We start from the raw sequence: 22,898 nt of genomic DNA, 5'->3' as shown, positions 1-22,898 counted from the left end.
TTTTAAATGTATTTTCTTTTCTCTTTTCGTTTCTTTGTTTCTTTCTTTCTTTTATATCTCTTTTTCTCTTCTTTTTCGGTTCGTAAGACGGCGTTTTTTTCTTTTTCTTTTTCTCTCCCTTTTGTATATGTAATGTCGATATGTTTTTAATTGTAAATTCAATAAAATTTATTTATAAAAAAAAAAAAAGAGAGGGAGAGAGAGAGATGTTAGTTCATCAATAGAAAGATGTGCAGGAAATATAGTTCTCCCCCCTTTGCTTGTCATTCATGTTCTCTTTCTTACTTTCACACAAATACATACACAAACAGATGCATACATACAAAAATCAACAGAGTTGGGGACATCCAAAACTGGGCAGTAACCTAATTACAGAAGCTAACAGTGCAACAGAGAATTCTTTCAAAGAGCTAGATTGGGAAGATGCCAACTGAGATGTCATCAAGATATTGAGCTCTGAAACTTTTTGAGAGAACACCAAATTCAAAATTGGTAAACATTTCCAGTCTCACTGTAATTATGAAATAACCATGATTAATACTATACAGTAACTTCCTGGCTCATGAACATTCCCTTAGGAGAGGAAGAGAAGTGAAAAGTCAAGTGTACTAATATCTCATGTTTTATTGATATGAACAATGATCTCCTGTTTATTTTTGTGAAGGATAAGACAGGCAGAACTACACTACTAGGATTATTGGCAGTTGATTCTATATGATTCTGTCTTTCAATCAGCTGAGTGATGCCATCTGAATTAGCAATATTAAAAACAAATCAATAAAGGATCAAACTATTACAACAAGAAGATAGACTCTCAGTTAACATCATGTTATATTTGGCACTGATGATAGTCCTAGTAATTGCAATTTATGGCCAGAGAAAGATTCCTCTGGCTAAGTGTCCTATTAAGACACTTCTTCCAGTTCCCCTTAAGTATTACCAGCCTGGAGATTTTATCATTGCTAGCATTACCTCTCAAGTTTTCATTTTTTCAAGTCCAGTAACATTTCAGAAGTCACCTTCTGATGAAACTGTTGATGATCTTTTGTAAGTACCTTAGGCTGAACAATCAAATATATCTTCTAGTTAGCTTCATGTAGGGGTTTCATCTGAAGCTCCAATTTGCAGATAAGAAGAAAAGTAAAGGATGGCATGAACAATTTTTTATTCAACATTTTACAATATAAAAATGTCTATGTTCTTATCTTTATTGTAAATTGCAAATTGTAAAAGATATAATAGCATAGACAGCATTCAGAAGCTTCCCACAATTATCTCTGGTAAGATGAGTAGCCAATAAATTAAATAAAACAAAAATAAATCTAATGACATGAATGTAAAAGATCATCACAAATCTTTTAAAATTCATACTCTAATCTGAAAGACTGAAAATAACTAAAAAAAGAGAGAAACTACTAAAATGCATCTCCAGGGGGAGATACTCTGAAAGATACTCTGAAGAAAAATTTATCTATATACATATCTATCTATCTATCTATCTATCATCTATCTATCTATCTATCTATCTATCTATCTATCTATCTATCTATCTATCTATCTATGCCTTTCTGAGTGTCTGTGTTGTTTCTGTGTGTATGTTAATTGATAACATAATATACATGATAACACATGCAGATCTCCCTGCAAATACAATATATTAAAGTGGAAAAAAGATGGGCAAAGTGTAACATTAAAACACAAAACAGATAATAAGCAGAAAATAAAACAGAGGGGAAAAAAGAAAAAGTATTATACTTCTGACTTCCCCGTTTTTAATTTATGTTAATTAAATGTTAATTTTCAGTATATTATAAAATTGTTCTTCATTTTTATTTGAAACATATGTAGAAGCTAATATGACTGTCTTGTCTGTTCTTCTTTTCATATTCTTAAGACTAATATCCTCCCTGTTCCCTTTCAATGAATCCATTTTTTTAGGTGATCTGGTATAAATTACTATTTCATCTTTTACTCTGTGCAGTACTTATAAATTCATTCTCCAATTTTCATTGCTGTAACAGATCTCTCTCTCTCTCTCTCTCTCTCTCTCTCTCTCTCTCTCTCTCTCTCTCTCTCTCTCTCTCTCTCTCTCTCTCTCTCTCTCTCTCTTCTAACTATCTATTTTTCATTCAGGTAAACAATATCTGCATTTTGTCTTTTCAAATTATGGAACATATTGTTGTGTTATTATGGAGAATAAGAAACATTAACATGGATTTATATTGTTAGTGTATTCCATACATATTTTAAAAATAGCAAATTTCAATCTAATTCTAACAACTAATAGAGCCTTGGTGGCGTAGTAGTTAGAGTGCAGTACTGCAAGCTACTTCTACTGCAGCCAGTGGTCTGCAATTTGGCAGATTGAACCTCACCAGGTTCAAGGTTGACTCAGCCTTCCATCCTTCCGAGGTCAGTAAAATGAGGACCCAAGTTGTCGGGGGCAATATGCTGACTCTGTAAACTGCTTAGAGATGGCTGTAAAGCACTATAAAGCAGTATATAAGTGTAAGTGCTATTGCTAATTCCATATAATAAAGTTCCTATTTTCCAGCAGTAAATTACAATAATGATGCTATCAATAAAAAAATTATTAATAAAATATAAAGAATGTGGTAACCTGGAACTTATTGTTCATAACCTAGGATGTTTATTCAGAACTATCAGCACATCCTGGCCTTGGTATTTGCTGTGAAGGAACTCAATGAGAATACTCAACTCTTACCCAATGTCAGTTTGGGCTTCCATATCTTAAATAGCTATTTTTCGCCAATATGGACCTATCTTGGTTCAATGGAATTTCTATCCACTCAAGACAAATTCATCCCTAACTACAAATGTGATATTCAGAATAGGATTATGGGAGTCATTGGGGGACCTACTTCTGAAGTCTCACTCCACATGACAAACATCTTGAGCCCCTACAAGATTCCACAGGTAAAAAATGGTTTGAAATATTGAGTGTCATTGTAGTTAAGGTATTTTTGTAAATGGGAGATAGAGAATGGAAATTTTATTAGTGGATTGATGATGTGTTTCTGAAACATTGAAAAAGTAGTTGATCAATCTACAGGTGCTGAAAAATCTGGCACATGTTTTTGTATTTATAGTAAATTAGAATACAAGTAATCCTCAGTTTGTGACTGTAGCGGATCCTGGATATTTTTTGTCCTAAGTCACAACAGATGTAAGTTCAGTTGGGTCAATCAGTTTCCTGCAAGTAACATTGTAACTTGTGTCATGTGAACATGAACTACTACAATCAGCTGTAAAAATGAATTGCAGACATGTGACCCCAGATGGAGTGATACCATCTGAATTACAGAACTGAGTTGCAACTACCTTTTTTTTGGGGGGGGGGAATCCAATGGTAATTTAACCTTGTTAAGGAAGGACAATTTGCAACAGTCCATCTATATGTCAACATAAATTCTATATTTGTCTGAGAAACATTAATTGGGAGTTTTTGAAAAAAACTTTAGAAAGTCCAAATTTATGCATAAAATTGCAGTCAATGCTGTTCGAAAGCCAAAGGTCTTAAGAATACATCCTATCTGTGGAAATTTGTCATAGGCAATATTAAGTGTTTAGAAAAATATATAAGAGAAAATATGAAACAGAAAAAATGAAACCATTTATAATAGTTTGTCTTTTTACTAAACCTATGAGAAGGTTCATTTTGATTTTGTCTGTCCTCCTCCCACGTTTTTCCCCCAAGATCTTATATGGGTCTTCTCCAACAATAAATGACAAAACCAAAGAAGATTATTTTCACCAGATGTTTCCCAATGTGATCCACCACTATTTGGGGATTGTTGAGTTACTACTGCATTTGAAATGGACCTGAATTGGTGTGATTGCTTATAATGATGACAATGGAGATTTTTTTGTACAGCATATCCTTCCCTTATATTCTCAGAAGGGTGTCTGTGTGGACTTCTTAGAAACAATGCCCAGAATAACTTTTTCCAGTAACATTGCTGAAAATGGAATGGCATGGTTTGCAACTTCACGCATTGTCATAGGAAGTACTGTCAATACTGTTATTATACAAGGTGAAATAGAAACTGTTAGTGTCCTAAGAATACTTTTCCAATTCTTGAAATTTTATGATGTAAAAATTGAAAGCCGAGTGTTGATTATGACTGCACAGATGGATTTTGCTTCTTCTAGAATTCAAAGAGATTGGGACATACATTTTTTCCATGGAGCATTCTCATTTGCTGTTCATACAAATTACCCTCAGGGATTCCAGAAATTTCTGAAGAAAAGAAGCCCCCTTTCAGAAAATAAAGATGGCTTTATCAAAATCTTCTGGGAAGATGCATTTAATTGTGATTTTCCAAATTCCATTCTAAAAAAGAGAGGGGTGCAGATTTGCACTGGAGAGGAAAAACTGGAAAGTCTACCTGTGACCCTGTTTGACACAAAGCTGTGTGGTCACAGCTATAGCATCTACAATGCAGTTTACATTATGGCACATGCTTTGTGTGCAATGACTTCTTCCACGTCAAAAGAAAGAGCAATGATGAAAAACATGAGACAAGAAAAAGCCTGGCAGGTATCTTCCAAAGCAAGGTTGAGCAAAAACAGAATAATAAAGTTGGAAATGATCTTGGAGGTTTTCTAGTCTGCCATCCTGCTCTAGCAGGAAGGAGATAGTGTAGATAGTTAAATATGGGAAGAAAAGATATAGGGACAAAAATTTCCCAGAAGCATCAGGAAAGAAATATAAAAGAAGAAAAATGTAATGTTTATCATAATACTTTTAAATATTGTGTTTGTTAACCTATTATAACCATTCTCTATCAATGTATTATTAGTTTTCAGTTGTAAAGTTTCCATTGTCAAAACTGGATGAAAAATAGCTCATTTTGGTTACATGTTATAAACCCTAAAGAAGAGAGAAAGACAGCACACTTCTACTGCTGCACCATAGAGAGTATCTTAACTTACTGCACCTCTGTATGGTTTGCCAATTGCACAGTGGCAGATAGGAAAGCACTCCAGAGGGTTAACGTCATTGCCAAGAAAATCATTGGTTGCCCTCTTCCCTCTTTGGAAGATCTTAGCTCCTGCTGCCTTAAAAAAGTTCAAAACATTCTCAAAGATACATCTCATCCTGAGCAACCTTTTTTTGAACTATTACCATCTGACACATGGTACAGAATAATAAAAACAAGCACAAACAGGCTGAAAAACAGCTTCTATCCCAGGGCAGTAGCTCTTTTGAATTCTACTGCATAGTGCAATGTTGGTGCAGAGTTGGGGGTTTTCAGTTCAATGTGAGGCATATGAAAGATGTGTGTTTGTATTTATTTTTCATGCTCATGAAATGCACTGAAGATAGTGTTTGATTTCATTGTAGGAGGTGCAATGACAATAAACTAAACTAAACTAAAACAGAACAGTTTCTAGTACATTAAAAGTAATTAGTCTTCCAAATATATCTACAAAACATTTCAGTTGGTGTCACTACCCTGCCTAGGTAACTGACTTCAATGATTTCTCCTCTTTTTTCCATTCTTCAGTTGATTTTCTCCCCCAAAATTATTCATCTTAGTTTTAAAATGTGTTAGGATTATTATGAAGGTTCTCCCAGAATAATTCTCTTTCTCCAATATAGCTCCACAAATTTATAAGAAGTACATCCTTTATAAACAGTGCTGGAGAAAATATCTCCTTTGATGACAAAGGGCATATAATCACTGGCTTTGATATTTTCAACTGGGTCACCTATGCAAATAACACATTTACAAAAGTCAAAGTTGGATGGATAGAACCTAACTCTTTCTCTTCACTCAACATTCATGAAAACTCCATTGTATGGCCTATAAGGTTTAACCAGGTACACAGATTTTGCACAGATTTGGGAAAGGTTTAAACTACATTCTGAATATACAAAAATGTGACATTTTCTTCTATTAAAGTAGTATAGACTTATTTGGGTATTGTATTTACATTATGAATTGGGATATGCTCCATAGTTCAGTATGCAAATAAATGATATTATGACACCTTCTGAATAAGTTCAGAAGAAGATGCTGCTTTTGTCTTTCTCATCAAAATTGCTCAACATTCTAAAGGACCCAACTGTATAAACTAGCAAATTTAACCAGATATTTGCTGTATTTTGCATAGATAAGTTAATTTACATACCAAATACAATTCATTCTTGACTTACTATTGGGTCTGGAATTTTGGTAGTAAATCCTTGTATTCCTAAGAAAAGGCACCATACAAACAGATTTGATTTAATGACATTTTACAATGGAAGTAAAGCATGTTGATGAAATATTAAAGCAAGTCATGTGGTTGTTAAGCAAATACAAAACATCCAACAGGCATATTTTATTAGAAATCTACAAGAAACTTAAGAAACTAGTGGAAAAAGAATACCAAAATTTTGGTCATGTGACCATAGGATGCTGCAACTGGCTGTAGGAGGGCCAAATATAAAATCTGTGACTGTAGAGGGGGGCAGATGTAATAACTTTGAGCCCAGTCATAAGCAGGGGTGCTATTCTCTCGGTTCAGACTGATTTAGGGAAACTGGTAGTTCTGGTGTTCATTTGGCTCCACCCACCCCTGTCTTTTTTCTGTGTTTATTTTCTTGTTTTTGAGCACAGCTGATCATCAGCTGTTTTAATCACCAGGGCTGCAGCAGAAAGACTTTTCTAAATACTGGGTGCATGCACAAAACGCATACTCACTGAACCGGTTGGGCACACTTGGGTCATAAGTAGCTTTTTAAAAGTCCATCATAAGTTAAAATTGTCATTAAGTGACTGGTTTTAGGTCAAAGACTTCCTGTAATCCTGGCAATGACCTACTGTTTCTACTATAACTTCAATAGCCCTATTCAGAAATGGAAGTCATCTTTTGATTGAAATTGCTCTAAGGTGTGATATGTAATTACAAGGCTTATTGAGAACTGGAATAGCTAAGTAAAAAGTCCAAGATTTAGGCTAGGTTGGTAAAAAAGTATCCTGGAGGACAATAGTAAAATACTTCCATTCTATTGTCAAGGAGTTGAGCTTGTTATTAAGAAGAATGTGGCTGTTGCCTTTGATAAGTGACAACATATGGTTTAATTGAACCCAATCTCCTGTCTGTTTCATACAACTCATTGCTTAGTAGATATCTTACATTACATTCAAGATGTACAAAACCCTGTAAATGCTTGCCATGATATCTAAGCATTATGTTGACAGTGATCAACATAGTCATCTGAAAATGTATCATTCTGGGGTTCTCCTCAGGTAATGCATACAGAATATCTGTGTCTGAGTAAAGCCAATGCCCCTGAGCATGCCAAAACTACCAAACTGACATTTCGTTTTTTAATCCCCTTTATTCAGAAAAGACCACATTCCCTGTGTAATGATCATTGTCACCCTGGTTCTAGTAAGGCCAAAATAGAAGGAAAGCCATTTTGCTGCTATAAGTGTTATAAATGTCCAAAAGGGATGATTACAAGTCAGAAAGGTAAGGTTTCTTCTTCAGTTTATAAATATTAACCTTTCCATGAAAATTCAGTATTTATGTACCACTGTATACTTTATGTGCTGTCAGAGATAATTCAAGGATACTGGGATGAGTTAAAAAAAGGAAGATATTTTATCTCCCCCCTAATTACCTTCCCAGGAAAAATGAACCTTAACATCTCAGCCTTATGACACCTAGCCAATTAATGTTGATAAAAACCAGACAAATGCTAAGAGGAAGGCATAGACTCTCCAAACTAAAGCAAATAAAACAGTAGGCCTAGAAAGATTCTATATTTATGAAATAATGTCTACTTGTTCTCTGAAAACCAGCATTATCTATATATTTCTGCCCTAATTTTCTCATTAGAGGCCTGATGTTCTTCTCCATCAAATAAAAAACTCTTCTGCTCTAACCAATCACATGTATTGCCATAAATATGCATCTCCTCTATTTACATATTAGCCAGGCTAACTACAGTTCTGTAACTAAATAATGAAATTGTGCTCTGATCTACACTTTTAAGTGAACTCTTAGGACTTAGCACTTACTGTACATATCACTTTATAGTGCTTTATAGCCCCCTCTAAGCAGTTTACAAAATCAGCATATTGCTCCCAGCAACGTGGGTCCTCATTTTATCAACCTGAAAAGGATTGAAGGCTGAGTCAATCTTGAGCCAGTAGGAATTGAAGTGCTGGAAGTTGGCAGAATTAGCAGAAATACTACATTCTAACCACTGTGCCAGCATGGCACCTTTAAGGAATCTTCAAGATTCTACTTTTCTGTTATTTTGAAAATGATAATACAATATCTTCTATATTGTAATAATAAGAATATGTTCATTCATCTGTTCATCATTCATTTCTACACAGATATGGATGATTGTTTGTCATGCCCAGAAGGACAGTATCCAAACAACAACCATGACTCGTGTCTTCCAAAACATATAGTTTACTTATCTTATGAAGACACATTAGGTATCAGTTTGGCCATTACTGCAATTGTCTTTGCTTGCATTACCACTGTGGTGCTTGGGATCTTCATCAAATACCAGGACACTCCCATAGTCAAGGCCAACAATCGGAATATCACCTACCTTCTTCTCATCTCCCTTGTGCTCTCATTCCTTTGCAGTTTATTATTCATTGGAAAACCTGAACAAGTAACCTGTTTTTTGCGACAAACTGCTTTTGGGATTGTCTTCTCAGTAGCCATTTCTTGTATATTGGCCAAAACCATCATTGTGATTTTAGTTTTCATGGCTTCAGTGCCAGGATCCAAGATGAGGCAATGGCTCGGGAAACCATTAGATAATTACACTGTTGTTTCTTGTTCCCTCATTCATATCACTATTTGTGCTATATGGCTTGTAACCTCACCCCCATACCCAGATGCTGATATGAACTTAGTAGCAGAAGAAATCATCCTGGGATGTAATGAAGGCTTTTCTGTCATGTTTTATTGTGTCTTATTCTACCTGCTTTTCCTTGCCATTGTTGGTTTCTGTGTGGCTTTCCAAGCACGGCATTTACCAGATAGTTTTAATGAGACCAAGTTTATCTTCTTCAGCCTGTTATGTTTTTGCAGTGTCTGGTTATCCTTTATTCCAACATATTTGAGCACCAAGGGAAAATACATGGTGGCTGTGGAGATCCTTTCCATATTATCTTCCAGTGCAGGGTTACTGGGCTGCATCTTTTTCCCCAAATGCTTTGTCATTCTACTAAGGCCTGATCTGAATACTAAAAAACAGTTAATGAGAGGCAACAAAGAAGGAATATAATTCATCATATATTCACTGAAGATTATTCAGAAACTTAGAACTAGTGCATAATGAAGCCATTGTAACCCATGGGGATCCTCTTATTATTCTGAGAGCTTTAGCAACATATCTGTTGCTAATGTTGTTGAAATTTGTCTCCAGTGCATAAGTTCTCAGTGTACACACAAGCAACAAGTGATGGTCATAATCATAAATTACCAAAATCATAAATCATAAATATAACACTCAGTGATAGTCATAGGATACTAAAGCAGTCAATGTAAATCATGAGATACAGCAAGTTATACTCATAAGAATCTAAGGAGATACATAATAGGACAGATGAGAAAGATAATAAGTAACATAGCCATAGGAAATGATGAGCTTGTGGGGCACTGAATTATCCCCATGTAAAGCTATCAGTACAACTTGTTCCATCCCTACCTAGCTGACCCAAATCAGCAGTGCCCAATGAGTGGCATTGATCCTGCCATGCCCACCAAGCCACACCTACCTAGTCACAGCAACCCAGCTATGACCACCCAGCTCTGCCTACCCAGACACGCACATCTGGCCCCTGTGAGCCATCATAATCTTACATGCAAATGGCCCTTTGAGGAGAACCATAATGCTGATGTGGCCCTCAGTGAAATTGAGCTTGACACTCCTGTCCTATAGCATCATCTTGAGGGAAGAAGTTTAAACAGTTTGTGTCCAGGATGTAAACAGTCTGTAGATAGTTTCACAGCCTTCTTTCTGGCTTGTGCATTGTACAGATAGTCAGTGGAAGGCAAGCTGATTGTAATTATTTTTTCTGCAGTTCTAATTGTCTATTGAAATCTGTATCTGTGCCAAATCAGACAGTTATAGAGGTACAAATGACAGATTCAATAATTCCTTTCTAGAAGTGTATCAGCAGCTCCTTGGGCAGTCTGAGCTTTCTGAATTGGTGCAGGAAGAACACTCTTCATTGTGCTTTTTTGATGACATTTTTGATGTTAGGTGTCTATTATAAATCCTGAGATAGAACCTAGAAACTTGAAGGTCTCCTCTGGGTTAAATCTGTGTTATCCAGTAGTGTAAGAGGTGGTAGAATAGCAGGGCATCTCCTAAAATCTACTATCATCTCTACAGCTTTGAGTGTGTTCAGTTCAAGATTGTTCTGACTGCACCATAAGGTTTTAAAGATATTTTTAAGATCATTTTCCTTCCATTCCCACACATAGCATTTGGACCCATCTCCCTGGTGGTGGCTCTTCAATCTCTTGGGCTTGCTATAGTTTAATTAAACCATAAGGAACTTCTTTGGAGAATAAATATAATTGGTGCAATTGGAAAACTTCCATTTGTTTTACAATTTTCTACAGTGGTACATCCATTATATGGGGATAGGTAAAGGTATGAGATGGTAAATAGAAACATAATTGTAGGACATAATTGTGTTTTCTTCCATTGTCATACATTTTCTCTTTCATATTTTTTTTGTATACTGTACACTATGAATAGACACTGTATGTGTGTGTGGGGGGGCTTGAGTGCATACATGTGTGCACGCACACACATGCACATACACACATGCATACGGACACACACAAACATGCAGAAAGATACAGTTGCATACATACAAAAATCAACAGAGTTGGGGCTGTCCTAAATGTGGGAGTAACCTCATTACAGAGGGCAGACAGTGCTATAGATAATTCTTTCAAAGAAATAGATTGGGAAGATGCCAGCTGGGGTGTTATCAAGGTCAAATGTTGAGCTCTGAAACATTTTAACAATACAAAGAATTCAAAATTGGTAAGTATTCCCTGTCTCACTGTAATTATGAAATAACCACAATTAATACTGTACATAACTTCCTGGTTCATTAACATTCCCTTAGGACAGAAGAATAAGTGAAAAGTCAAATGTACTAATATTTCATGTTTCATTCATATGAATAATGATCTCATGTTTCTGTTTATGAAGGATGAGAAAGGGAGAACTACAGTACTAGGATTATTGGCAGTTGATTCTATATGATTCTGGCTTTCAATCAGCTGAGTGATGCCATATGAATTAGCAGTATTAAAAACAAACCAATAAAGGGTCAAACTATTTGGAATAAAACAAGAAGATTCTCAGTTAAAGTCATGTTATATTTAACACTGATGACAGTCCTAGTAGTTGTACTTTATGGCCAGAGAAAGATTCCTCTAGCTAAGTGTCCTATTAAGGCACCTCTGCCTATTGTCCACAATATTACCAGCCTGGAGATTTTATCATTGCTAGCATTACCTCTCAAGTCTACATTTTCTCAAGTCCAATAACTTTCCAGAAGCCAACTTCTGATGAAACTTTTTTTTAAACAAGTTTTATTGGTTTTTAAAGACAAACAAAAACAAACAAAACATAAAACCATCCAACTTTCTTTCATAAGTATACAAGCAATGTGTCAGTTGGTTTACAAATTTTTTGTGCATCCATTTCATTGTCTCAATTACAGTCACATTGCATAATAACTCATATTATCAATCAAAAATTGAATACCCTAGTATCGCTATTAAACAATCATTTGACTATAATTTTGTTCATTCCTACTTTGTGAGATAACTATAATTTACTTGGTTTATTTTATAACAATTCATATAATCCTACCAAATCTATCCTAAAAACATTTTATAGATATGATAAGAAAAAAAAGAAATACATGTTTATATATTCATTATTTTCTAAAATTCTAGATATTCTCTTATTGTATTTTATTATCTAACCATTGATAGAAAAGGTCCCAAATTTTATAAAATTGTTTATCTTCTTGTTCTCTAATTTCAAATGTCAATCTACTCATTTCAGCACATTCCAATATTTTCTAAATAATTTCCTCCTGTAATGGTATTTTCTCACTTTTCCAATTTTTAGCAAATACAATCCTAGCCGCTGTTAATACATTTACAATCAAATATTTTAAATCTTTACTATATATATCAGGTAAAATTCCCAATAAAAATAACTCTGGTTTCAAGTCTATATGTTTCTTTGTCATTTTTTCCAACCACATGCGGATTTTAGTCCAGTATTTTCTAGCATCGTCACAAGTCCACCACATATGGTAATATGAGCCAGGTATCTGATGACATTTCCAACATTTTTCAGATTAATTTTTGAACATTATTGCTATTCTTGTCAGGGGAAAATGCCACCTATAAAACATCTTATACAAATTTTCTTTATATGCTGCTGACATTGTCATTTTATAATGTTGAAACCACAATTTTTGCCATTTCTCTAAATCAATCCCATATCCAAAATTCTTCCCCCAAGCAATCATAGTTTCTTTAACTTGTTCTTCCTCTAGTTTAGTTTCCAATAAATAACCATATAATTTTTTAATCACCTTTTCATCAGTACCTGTCAAAATCTTATCTAAGTCAGTCAATTTGTCATAAAATCCTTCTGTTTTGAGATCTTCATCATACCTTGAATGTATTTGTGCATATGAAAACCAATTCATCTTTATACCTTGTTCCTCTAGATTTTGCATCGATTTAAGTTCATCCTTTTCATCCAATATTTCCCCATATCTAACTGTTTGTTCCTTCTTATATATTATGGGATAGGAAAATGCTTCAATAGTCAATAACCAGATGGGAATTTTCAAATAACGTTGTCTTTTAATCTTCTCCCAATTTAACCACAGAGACTCCCATATATGATGTCTTCTAAAATAGCCCTGTGTTTTAGTTCCCTTATACCATAGAAAAGCATGCCACCCCAACAACAAATCATGTCCTTCCAGTGTTAACAATCTAGTATTTCTTAATGTTATCCATTCCTTAGCCCACATCAAGTTTGTAGCTTGGTAGTACAACTCCCAATTAGGCAGGCCAAATCCTCCTCTAATTCTAGCATCTTGCAAGAGTTTTAACTTTATTCTCGCTTTCTTACCTTGCCATATATATTTCAACACTATTTTATTTAAATCTTCAAAATAATCCTTTCTAATTGGTATTGTTTGAAACAGGTATAAAATTCTGGGTAAGATATTCATCTTGATTGTTGAGATTCTCCCTATTAATGACAATTATAGATTTTCCCATTTCGTCAAATCTAACGCTATCTGTTGTTTAAGTTTAATGTAATTATTCTCTTTTAATGTACTACATCTTGCTGTCAAATGTATCCCCAAATACTTAACCTTGTTTGTGACTTGAATTTTCAATAGGTCTGCCAGTTCTTCTTTTTGTCTTAGTAGCATATTCTTTCTCAAAATCTTTGTTTTATCTTTATTAATTTTCAAACCAGCCACCTTACCATATGTCTCTATCTTTTCCAATAATTTTGATGCTGTTTCTAAAGGCCAAATCATCTGCAAAGGCTTGCAATTTAAATTCTTCCTTTTTAATTTTCATTCCTTTTATACTCTTATCGTCTCTAATATTTCTATTCAACACTTCCAAAGTTAATACAAATAGCAAGGGTGATAGTGGGGTTACTCTAGGTTCATTTTTATGTTTTTATGTTTTCATTTTTGAGACCTCTTAATTGAATTAAGGTGGTGAAGAATTCCTTTCTCTCTTTCTTTTTTGTTCTTTTTTTAAGCATTTTTTTTGTTTCTTCCCTTCCTTTTTACTTAACTATTGATTGGATTAAGGCTTAGAAGAAGAATTTTTTTCTCCTTTTCTTTTTATTACTATTGGGCTTTTTTTCTCTTTACTATTTTTATTTTTCACTTTGGATTATTCATAATTGGATTAAGGTTCAGAAGAACCTGAAGATCTTCAATTGTTTAAAATGGGCATGAAATTGATACCTTCTGGCTCCTCAACTTCTACTTCCGCCTCCCCACCATCTGGAGGACAATGTTCAATCCAGACAATGTTAAAGCAAGACAAAGAACAAGAAAAAGTGACTCTACAGATGATTGTGCAAGGAATCCAAGACCTTAAAACAAAATCAGACACTATTGAAAAGAGAATAGAGAACATTGAGCAAAGAACAGAGAATATTGAGCAAAGAATAGGGAAAACTGATGAAAAAGTGGAGAATATTCAACAAAAAACTGAAGAAGAAGATAAACAAAGAGACAAAAAGATTGGAGACATTGATACCAGATTAACAGTGGTTGAACAAGATAAAAGTGGGATGCTGAAATGGGAGATGGATAAATCAGAATTTTATCTCAGATTTCAAAACATAGCGGAAGAAAAAGGACAAAATCTAGCTGCGATAATGATAGAAATATTGTCTGAAGCTTTGGAAATAACAGAAGAGGAGATGATGGATGGAGTAGATGAGGTATATCGAGTTTTTACAAGATATGCGATGAGAAATAATCTACCAAGAAAAGTTCATATCAGATTTACAAAAAAAGCCATTAAAACACAAATATTGCAAGTGGCAAGAGAGAAAACACTGAAATACAAGGGCAAGGAGATTGGGGTCTTAAAACAAATACCCAGAAAAGTGAGAGAGATAAGAGAATACCGATTTTTAACTAAAATGTTTCTGAAAAAAGAGGTGAATTACAGATGGCTAATTCCAGAAGGATTAATGTTTACATGGCAAGAACAGAGACACAGAATTGATTCAATCGAGAAAGCAGAATTATTCTATGCAGAATTTTTTGGAAGGAGAGAGAAAGAGGCAGAAAAAGAGGTCTCACTAATTGAATTTCAAGAGGATCAAATGGAGACTGAAAAAGAAGAAGGTGCAGTAGGTGGACAAGTGGAAATTAAAGAACAACATGAACCAAGATCTGATGAAACTTTTGATGACCTTTTGTAAGTACCTTAGCCTGAAAAATCAAATATATCTTCTATGTGGTCAGATAATTTTTATGCTATTGGAACTATTTTTAGTTCCATGTAGAGGTTTCATCTAAAGCTTCAACTTAGACATGAAAATAAGAGAATATGGCATTTTAGCATATAAAAATTCTCATGTGTTTATTTTTATTACCTATTGCAAATTGTAAAGATATAATAGAAGCTTTCTGTAGTCATCTTTCATCATGAACATCAGGCAAATCATCTACTATATAAATATTATCTTCTATATTGAAAGACTGAAAAATACTAAAATGACAGTATTAAAGTGCACCTTTAGGGGGAAAATATTCCCCTGGGGAGGGGGAATGTTCATTCTATCTATCTATCTATCTATCTATCTATCTATCTATCTATCTATCTATCTATCTATCTATCTATCTATCCAGTGATGGGATTCAATTTTTTTTACTACAGGCTCTATGGGCATGGCTTAGTGGGCAGTGGCAGGGGAAGGATACTGTAAATCTCCAGTCAGAGGGGGTATTTGCCAGTTCTCCTCAAAATTTGCCAGTTCTCCTCAAAATTTCCATTACCAGTTCTGTAGAACTGGTCAGAACCTGCTTAATACCACCTCTGTATCTATCTATCTATCTATCTATCTATCTATCTATCTATCTATCTATCTATCTATCTAATGTATATAAGTATGCATTAAATTAGAATATAATATTCATAATAATAAACATAGATATCTCTTCACATATATACATTGCACATATAATCATGCCTTTTAAAATGGAAAAAGAGTTGAGCAAAGCAAGCTTAACAATATTAAAATATTGTACAAAAAGATCATAAGCAGAAAAGAAAACAAAGAAAGAAAAGGGAAAACAATGCATTACTTTTAAATATCTGCTAATTTGCAATATATTATAATGTTTTTCACTTTTATTTGGAGCATATGTTGAAGCCAGCATGATTGTTTTATTTTTTTTAATTTCATATTTTTAGATTAATATATTCCTTGCTCTCTTTTGATAAATCCAAATCTTCCAGGGCAGATGGTTTGATATAAGTTACTATTTCACTTTATTTTTTACTCTGTACAGTTGTTGTATATTTTTGCCTCAATTTCCATTGCTTTAACAGAAATGGGTTCCCTGTTATTTATATAAATGTTTCTTGGAGGCAAACAATATCTGCATTTTGTCTTTTCAATTTCTGGAACATTTTGTTTTGCATTGATGGTGAATTTAATCCATTGGGGTGAATTTATGCTGTTAATGTATATCTGACATAGTATGTTTTAAACTTATTCCATACAATAAGCCTTCTATTTTCAAGGGGCAACTATGCAAATGATCGTGTTGTGATAGAATTAGTGATAAGATCTAAAGAATGTGGTAATCTGGAATCTATTGCTCATAACCTAGGATGGTCACTCAGAATTACCAGCATATTCTGGCTTTGGTATTTGCTATGAAGGAAATAAATGAGAATACCCAACTCTTACCCAATGTCAGTTTGGGCTTCCACATCTTAAATAGCTATTTTTTGGCAAGGTGGATCTATCTTGCCTCAATGGAACTTCTATCCACTCAGGAAAAGCTCATCCCAAACTACAAATGTCATATTCAGAACAAGATTGTGGGAGTCATTGGGGGACCTAACTCTCATGTTTGTCTCTACATGATGAACATCTTGAGTGCCTACAAAATTCCACAGGTAAAAATAAGATATAAAATGATGTTTAAGGTACTTTGGTAAATGGGAGATAGAAAATAGAAATCTTATTAGTTTGTTTGGTAATGTAATTTATTAACCACTGAAATGGTAGTTGATCAATCTATTGTTGGATGCTGAAAAGGTTGCCATGCTTATTTGTACATATAAATTAAAATACAGGTAGTCCTTGATTTATTCCTGGAATTCATGTCATAAGTTATGAAAAGTATTGGTTGAGGCACATATGTACTGTAACTGGCCAGTTTCCAGTAAGGAACATTGTAAATTGTGCCGCGTGTTTGTAGAATGTTGTAATGAGATGTAAAAGTGACTTGGCTGCCTAGTGCTAGAAAGGCAGTAACACCATCAGAATACCAAAATTGAGTTGTAAGTAGTTTCGGGTCTTTCAAAAATCCTGGAGCACTGGGGAACTACCAGAGGTCTGGAAAACAGCTGATGTAGTTCCCATCTTCAAAAAAGGAAAAAAAAACCAGACCCATGAAACTATAGACCAATCAGCCTAACATCATTACCTGGGAAGATACTGGAAAAGATAATAAAAAAACAGATCTGCCAACATCTAGAAACAAGTAACATAATAACTAGCAGTCAGCACAGGTTTGTTAAGAACAGATCATGCCAAACCAATCTTATTTCATTTTTCAACATAGTGACTACCTTAGTAGACCAGTAAAATACTGTGGACATAATATATTTAGATTTCAGCAAAGCATTCGATAAAGTAGACCACAACCTACTTCTTAGTAAGCTAAAAAACAGTGGAATAGATAGCACCACCACTAGATGGACTCATAACTGGCTGACAAACTATACTCAATGAGTAGTCCTTAATGGGTCTAAGTCTACATGGAGGGAAGTAAGCAGTGGGGTGCCACAAGGTTCCGTCTTAGGCCTAGTACTCTTCAATATCTTCATTAACAACTTAGATGAAGGAATAGAAGGGGAACTGATGCTAAGCTGGCAGAACAGCTAACACCCAAGAAGATAGGCTCAAGATGCAGGTGGAGCTTGACAGACTAGAACACTGGGCCATATCTAACAAAATGAAATTCAATGTAGAGAAAAGCAAAATCCTACACTTAGGCAAGAAAAACCAAAAGTACATATATAGACTAAATGAAACCAGGCTCAATAGCAGTAACTGTAAGAGGGATCTTGGAGTCTTAGTGGACAACCAGCTAAATATGAGCCAGCAGTGTGCAGCAGCCGCCAAAAAAAGCTAATGTAATCCTAAGTTGCATTAACAGAGGGATACAATCAAGATCAAGTGAAGTCCCAATACCACTCTATAAAGCCTTAGTAAGATCACATCTAGAGTACTGCATCCAGTTTTGTTCACCACATTACAAAAAAGATGTTGAGACTCTAGAAAAAGTACAGAGAAGAGCAACCAGGATGATTAGGGGACTGGAGACTAAAACATATGAAGAATTGTTACAGAACCTGGGCTTGGCTAGTCTAGTAAAGAGAAGGACCAAGGGAGACATATAGCAGTTTTCCAATATTTGAGGGGCTGCCACAGAAAGGAAGGGGTCAATATATTTTCTAAAGTGCCTGTAGGCCAGACAAGGAATAATGGATGGAAACTGAACAAAGAGAGATTTAACCTGGAAATAAGGAGAAACTTTCTGACAGTGAGAACAATCAACCAATGAAATAACTTGCCCTCAGAAGTTGTGGGAGTGCAATCACTTGAGATTTTCAAGAAGAGATTGGACTACTATCTGTCAGAAATAATGTAGGTTCTCCCGCTTGGGCAGGGGCTTGGACTAAATGACCTACAAGGTCCCTTCCAACTCTGATTATTTGTTATCTGTTATCTGTATGCAGACTCACGATCTTCTCCAATGAAACCAATGACTATTGTGTCATCTGCAAACTTCAGTACCTTAACAGAGGGATCCTTCCAAATCCAGTCACTGGTGTAGAGAGAAAAGAATAATGGAGACAGCATAGAGACCTAGAGGGCTTCTATGTTAATGGGTATTCAGCATGATTTTACCTAGCTTCACCTGATGTTTCCTTTCTGTTAGAAAGCTTATGATCAGGCTGAGAAATATTGATTTTGATTTTTTGAAAAAGTTTTGGAAAGTCCAAACTTATGTATAAAATTGCAGTTGATGCTGTTCAATAGCAGACGTTATGAAATAATAAGATTTCCTGAAATACCTGTGGTCTAGAAAAATGTATTGCTTTGAATATTTGTCATAAGAAATATTTAAATGTTCAGAAAAATATATAACATACAAATGTGAAAACAGAAGGAACCAAACTACTGCTAATGGTTAGTAAAAGTATGCTAAAAGTATGTGAAGTTTCATTTTGATTATGTCTGACTCCTTTTCTTGCTTTTTTCCACCCCCAAGATTTTATATGGATTTTCCCCAATAACAAATGACAAAAGCAAAGAAATATTTGGTCACCATATGTTTCCCAATGCAATCCATCAATATTTGGGTATTCTTGAGTTGCTACTGCATTTCAAATGGACTTGGATTGGTGTGATTTCTTATGATAATGACAATGGAGATGTATTCATACAGCAAGTCCTTCCCTTATATTCTCAGAAGGGTGTCTGTTTGGACTTCTTAGAAACAGTGCCCCAAATGTCTTTTTCAGGCAATGTTGCTGCAATTGCATCAAAATGGTTTGCAACTTCATGTATTGTCACAGGAAGTACTGCCAGCACTGTTATTATCCAAGGGGAAATATATACTATTAGTGTCCAAAGAACAATTTTTCAATTTGCACAATATTCTGATATAAGAATTGAAAGACGAGTGTGGATTATGACAGCCCAAATGGATTTTACATCTCCTGGTTTTATCAGAGATTGGAAACACATTTCCTCCATGAAGATCTATCATTTGCTGTTCATACAAATTACTGTAGAGGATTCCAGAAATTTTTGAAGGGTCGAAACCCCCTCTCAGAAAATAAAGATGGGTTTATCAGAATCTTCTGGAAAGATATATTTCATTGTGACTTCTCAAATTCCATTCTAGAAAAGAGAGATTTAGAGATCTGCACTGGGAAAGAAAAATTGGATAGTCTACCTGGAACACTGTTTGACACAAGCATGTCTGGCCACAGTTAGAGAATTCACAATGCAGTTTACATTATGGCATATGCTTTGCATGCCATAACTTCATCCAAGTCAAAAGAGACGACAAAAATAAAAAATATGAGACAAGAGTATCAACTTGAAGAAGCCTGGCAGGTATCTTCCAAAGCATTGTAAAAAGAGACATAGTCGATAGTTCAGTATTATGATAATAATAGTATAAGAGAACAAGACACTGTTATCAAGAAATACAATGAAAAAAAAATAAAAGAAACAAAATGTACTTCTTTTCATACTTTATAATTTTATATTTAAGTCATTATCAGAACTCTCAAGATACAATGATGGCTATCTTTTTGGTATAACTACATCAATTACACATTATTTAAAAATATTTTTAAAAATGAAGTTGCTTTCTGTTTCTCCCCCATTCTTCCTCTTTAAAAATGTAATTGGTGAATATGTAAGACACATCTAGAATGTTAAGAGTAAATGAAATATGTTGTGATTCAATCACTAAGTTTTGCCCATGCCCCTGCAATTCAATGGATCACACCATGCCAAGGTCCCTGTCCTCTATTCGTTTTATTTATTTATTTATTTGATTTGTCAATCACTTACAAGATAAGAGGTATAAGTATATACATAGTTATGAATACATGATATGGGTACATATAAGAAAAATAAAAGAAACAATAGGACAGGGACGGTAGGCGCGTTGGTGCACTTATGCACACCCCCTACAGACCTCTTAGGAATGGGGTGAGGTCGATAGTAGACAGTCTAAGGTTAAAGTTTTTGGGGTTTGGGGAAGAAACTACAGTCAGGTAGAGTATTCCAGACATTGACCACTCTGTTGCTGAAGTCGTATTTCCTGCAAACAAGTTTGGTGCAATTAACCTTGAGTTTGTATCTATTGTTTGCTCTTGTATTGTTTTGGTTGAAGCTGAAGTATTCATTGACAGGTAGGACATTGCAATGTATGATTTTATATACTATACTTAGATCGGACCAAAGGCAGCATAGTTCTAGATTTTCTAGGTCTAGCATTTCGAGTCTGATGGCATAAGGTATTCTGCAATGAATAGAGGAGTGGAGAACTCTTCTTGTGAAATATTTCTGGACTTTCTTAACTGTGCTAATATTAGATACGTAATGTGGGTTCCAGACTGATGAGCTGTATTCGAGTATTGGTCTAGCAAATGTTTTGTATGCTCTAGTTAGTAGTATGATATTACCAGAGAAAAAGTTACGTAGGATTAGGTTAACAACTCTTAATACCTTTTTGGCTATGTAGTTACAGTGGTCTCTAGTGCTTAGGTCATTTGAGGTGAGTATTCCAAGGTCCTTTACAGAGCTTGGATCATCAACAAGGTCTTGACTATTCAGCTTGTATTTTATTTTCTGATTTTTTTTTGCCAATATGTAAGACAGAACATTTATTTGTTGAGATGGAAGTTGCCATTTGTTTGACTATTCTGACACATAGTCAAGATCTTTTTGAAGGGTAGCAGTATTGTCTGTGGTATTGAACAGCTTTACATCATCAGTGAAGAGAGCACAGTTGCTCTTAATATGATCACAGAGGTCATTTATGTAGAATATGAAGAGAGTTGGTCCTAAAACACTGCCTTGGGGAACACCACTATTGACAGGTACATAAATTGATTGGACTCCCAATTTTGACCATTTGTTGTCTGTTTGACAGGAATGCTTCTATCTAGTTATGCAGGTTTCCAGAGATACCATAAGATTTCAGTTTTAGGAGTAGTTTGTCGTGTACCACTGAATCAAAGGCTTTACAGAAGTCTATGTAGATTGTGACTATTGTTTTGCCCTGATCGAGTTGTGTAGTCCATATGTTTTTGCAGTGTAAGAATTGCAGATTACAGGATAGTTTTTTTTTTTCTGAAACCAAATTGTTTATTGGAGAGTAGGTTGTTTGTCTCTAAGTGGAGGATAATGGATTGGTTAATAATTGATTCCATGACTTTACAGGTGATGCAGCATAAGGAGATTGGTCTGTAATTTTCAACTAGGCTGGGGTCTCCCTTTTTGGAGATGGGGATGACCGTGGCTTGTGACCATAGTTTTGGCAAGGAGCTGGTCCTGAAAGATTTTGAAAAGATTATGCTTAGAGCTTTTTTAGCTTTTTTAAGAAGAAGGCACATATTCCATCCGGTCCAATAGATAGAAATGGTTTTAGATTGCGTAGTGCTTTTTCAACATTGTCTTCTGTAAAATCGATATGTATTAGATCATTGCAGTTTTCTGTGGTTCAGCTAGAAAATACTGGGCATGATCCATTGCTGTTTACAAATACTGAGCCAAATAATGTGTTAAAGAGGTTGGCTTTAATGGTGTCATCATTGCAGTCTTTACCATTAGGTCCTATCAGGGGTGGGATGGACCTTGAGTCTTTAAGTTTGTTGTTTACAAAATTGTAAAAAGTGCAGGTGGAATTGGTCCATAAAATGTTTTCCTCTTGTTTAATGTGATAATTCAGTCTTTATCTGTTGGCATAAATTTTTGTATCGGCTTTTGAAGTTGGCAACGTGGCCAGATTTGTTTTCCCACCAGCACGATCTCTTTTTAGATTGAAGTTTCCTTATTGTTATGGGTAATCTGTTTTTTTTTTTTTTTGTTTTGGGAGTTGTTATTGGTACTTATAGTTTGATGACTCTTTTGACTTCAAGTAAAAATATGTTGTAATGGTCTTCAACACTATTGCATCCAGTGAATAGAAATTGCCAATCAAGGGATCAGAGATCGTTGTCTATAAGATCATAGTTGCATTTTTGAAGTTATAATTGGGGATTACAAAAATCATTGTGATTATTTTTGTATGGGCTATATTGAGACAAAAGTCATCTATCTATCTCCCAGAGTCCAACAAAACCAATGCACACAACATTGCCAACACTATCGATCTGTTTCATTCTATGCCATCCTCTTCTTTTCTCTTCAATCTTTCCCATCATCAAGGTCTTTTTGCAATGACTTTTCACTTCTTATTTGGTGGCCAATGCATTTGAACTTCAGTTTCATTATCTGACCTTCCAAAGGACAGCCACAGTTGATT

General features: G+C 34.7%; 1 protein-coding gene across 1 annotated transcript; it reads left to right on the top strand.

The window, feature by feature from the left end:
* The first annotated feature begins 4,388 nt into the window (after nt 1-4,388).
* LOC148124293 (vomeronasal type-2 receptor 26-like) lies at nt 4,389-9,972 on the top strand. The gene is made up of 4 exons (XM_087916492.1): nt 4,389-4,561; nt 5,627-5,848; nt 7,362-7,488; nt 8,364-9,972. Exons 1-4 carry the CDS (start codon nt 4,475-4,477, stop codon nt 9,272-9,274), a joined length of 1,347 nt encoding a protein of 448 aa, XP_087772618.1. The 5' UTR covers nt 4,389-4,474; the 3' UTR covers nt 9,275-9,972.
* Nucleotides 9,973-22,898: the final 12,926 nt, after the last annotated feature.

The sequence above is a fragment of the Pseudonaja textilis genome, chromosome Z (genome assembly GCF_049901715.1).
Source record: "Pseudonaja textilis isolate UNSWEBS1 chromosome Z, rPseTex1.2, whole genome shotgun sequence".
Lineage (NCBI taxonomy): Eukaryota > Metazoa > Chordata > Lepidosauria > Squamata > Elapidae > Pseudonaja > Pseudonaja textilis.
The sequence above is the reverse complement of the archived record's forward strand: the minus strand, read 5'-3'. Positions and strand labels throughout refer to the sequence as shown.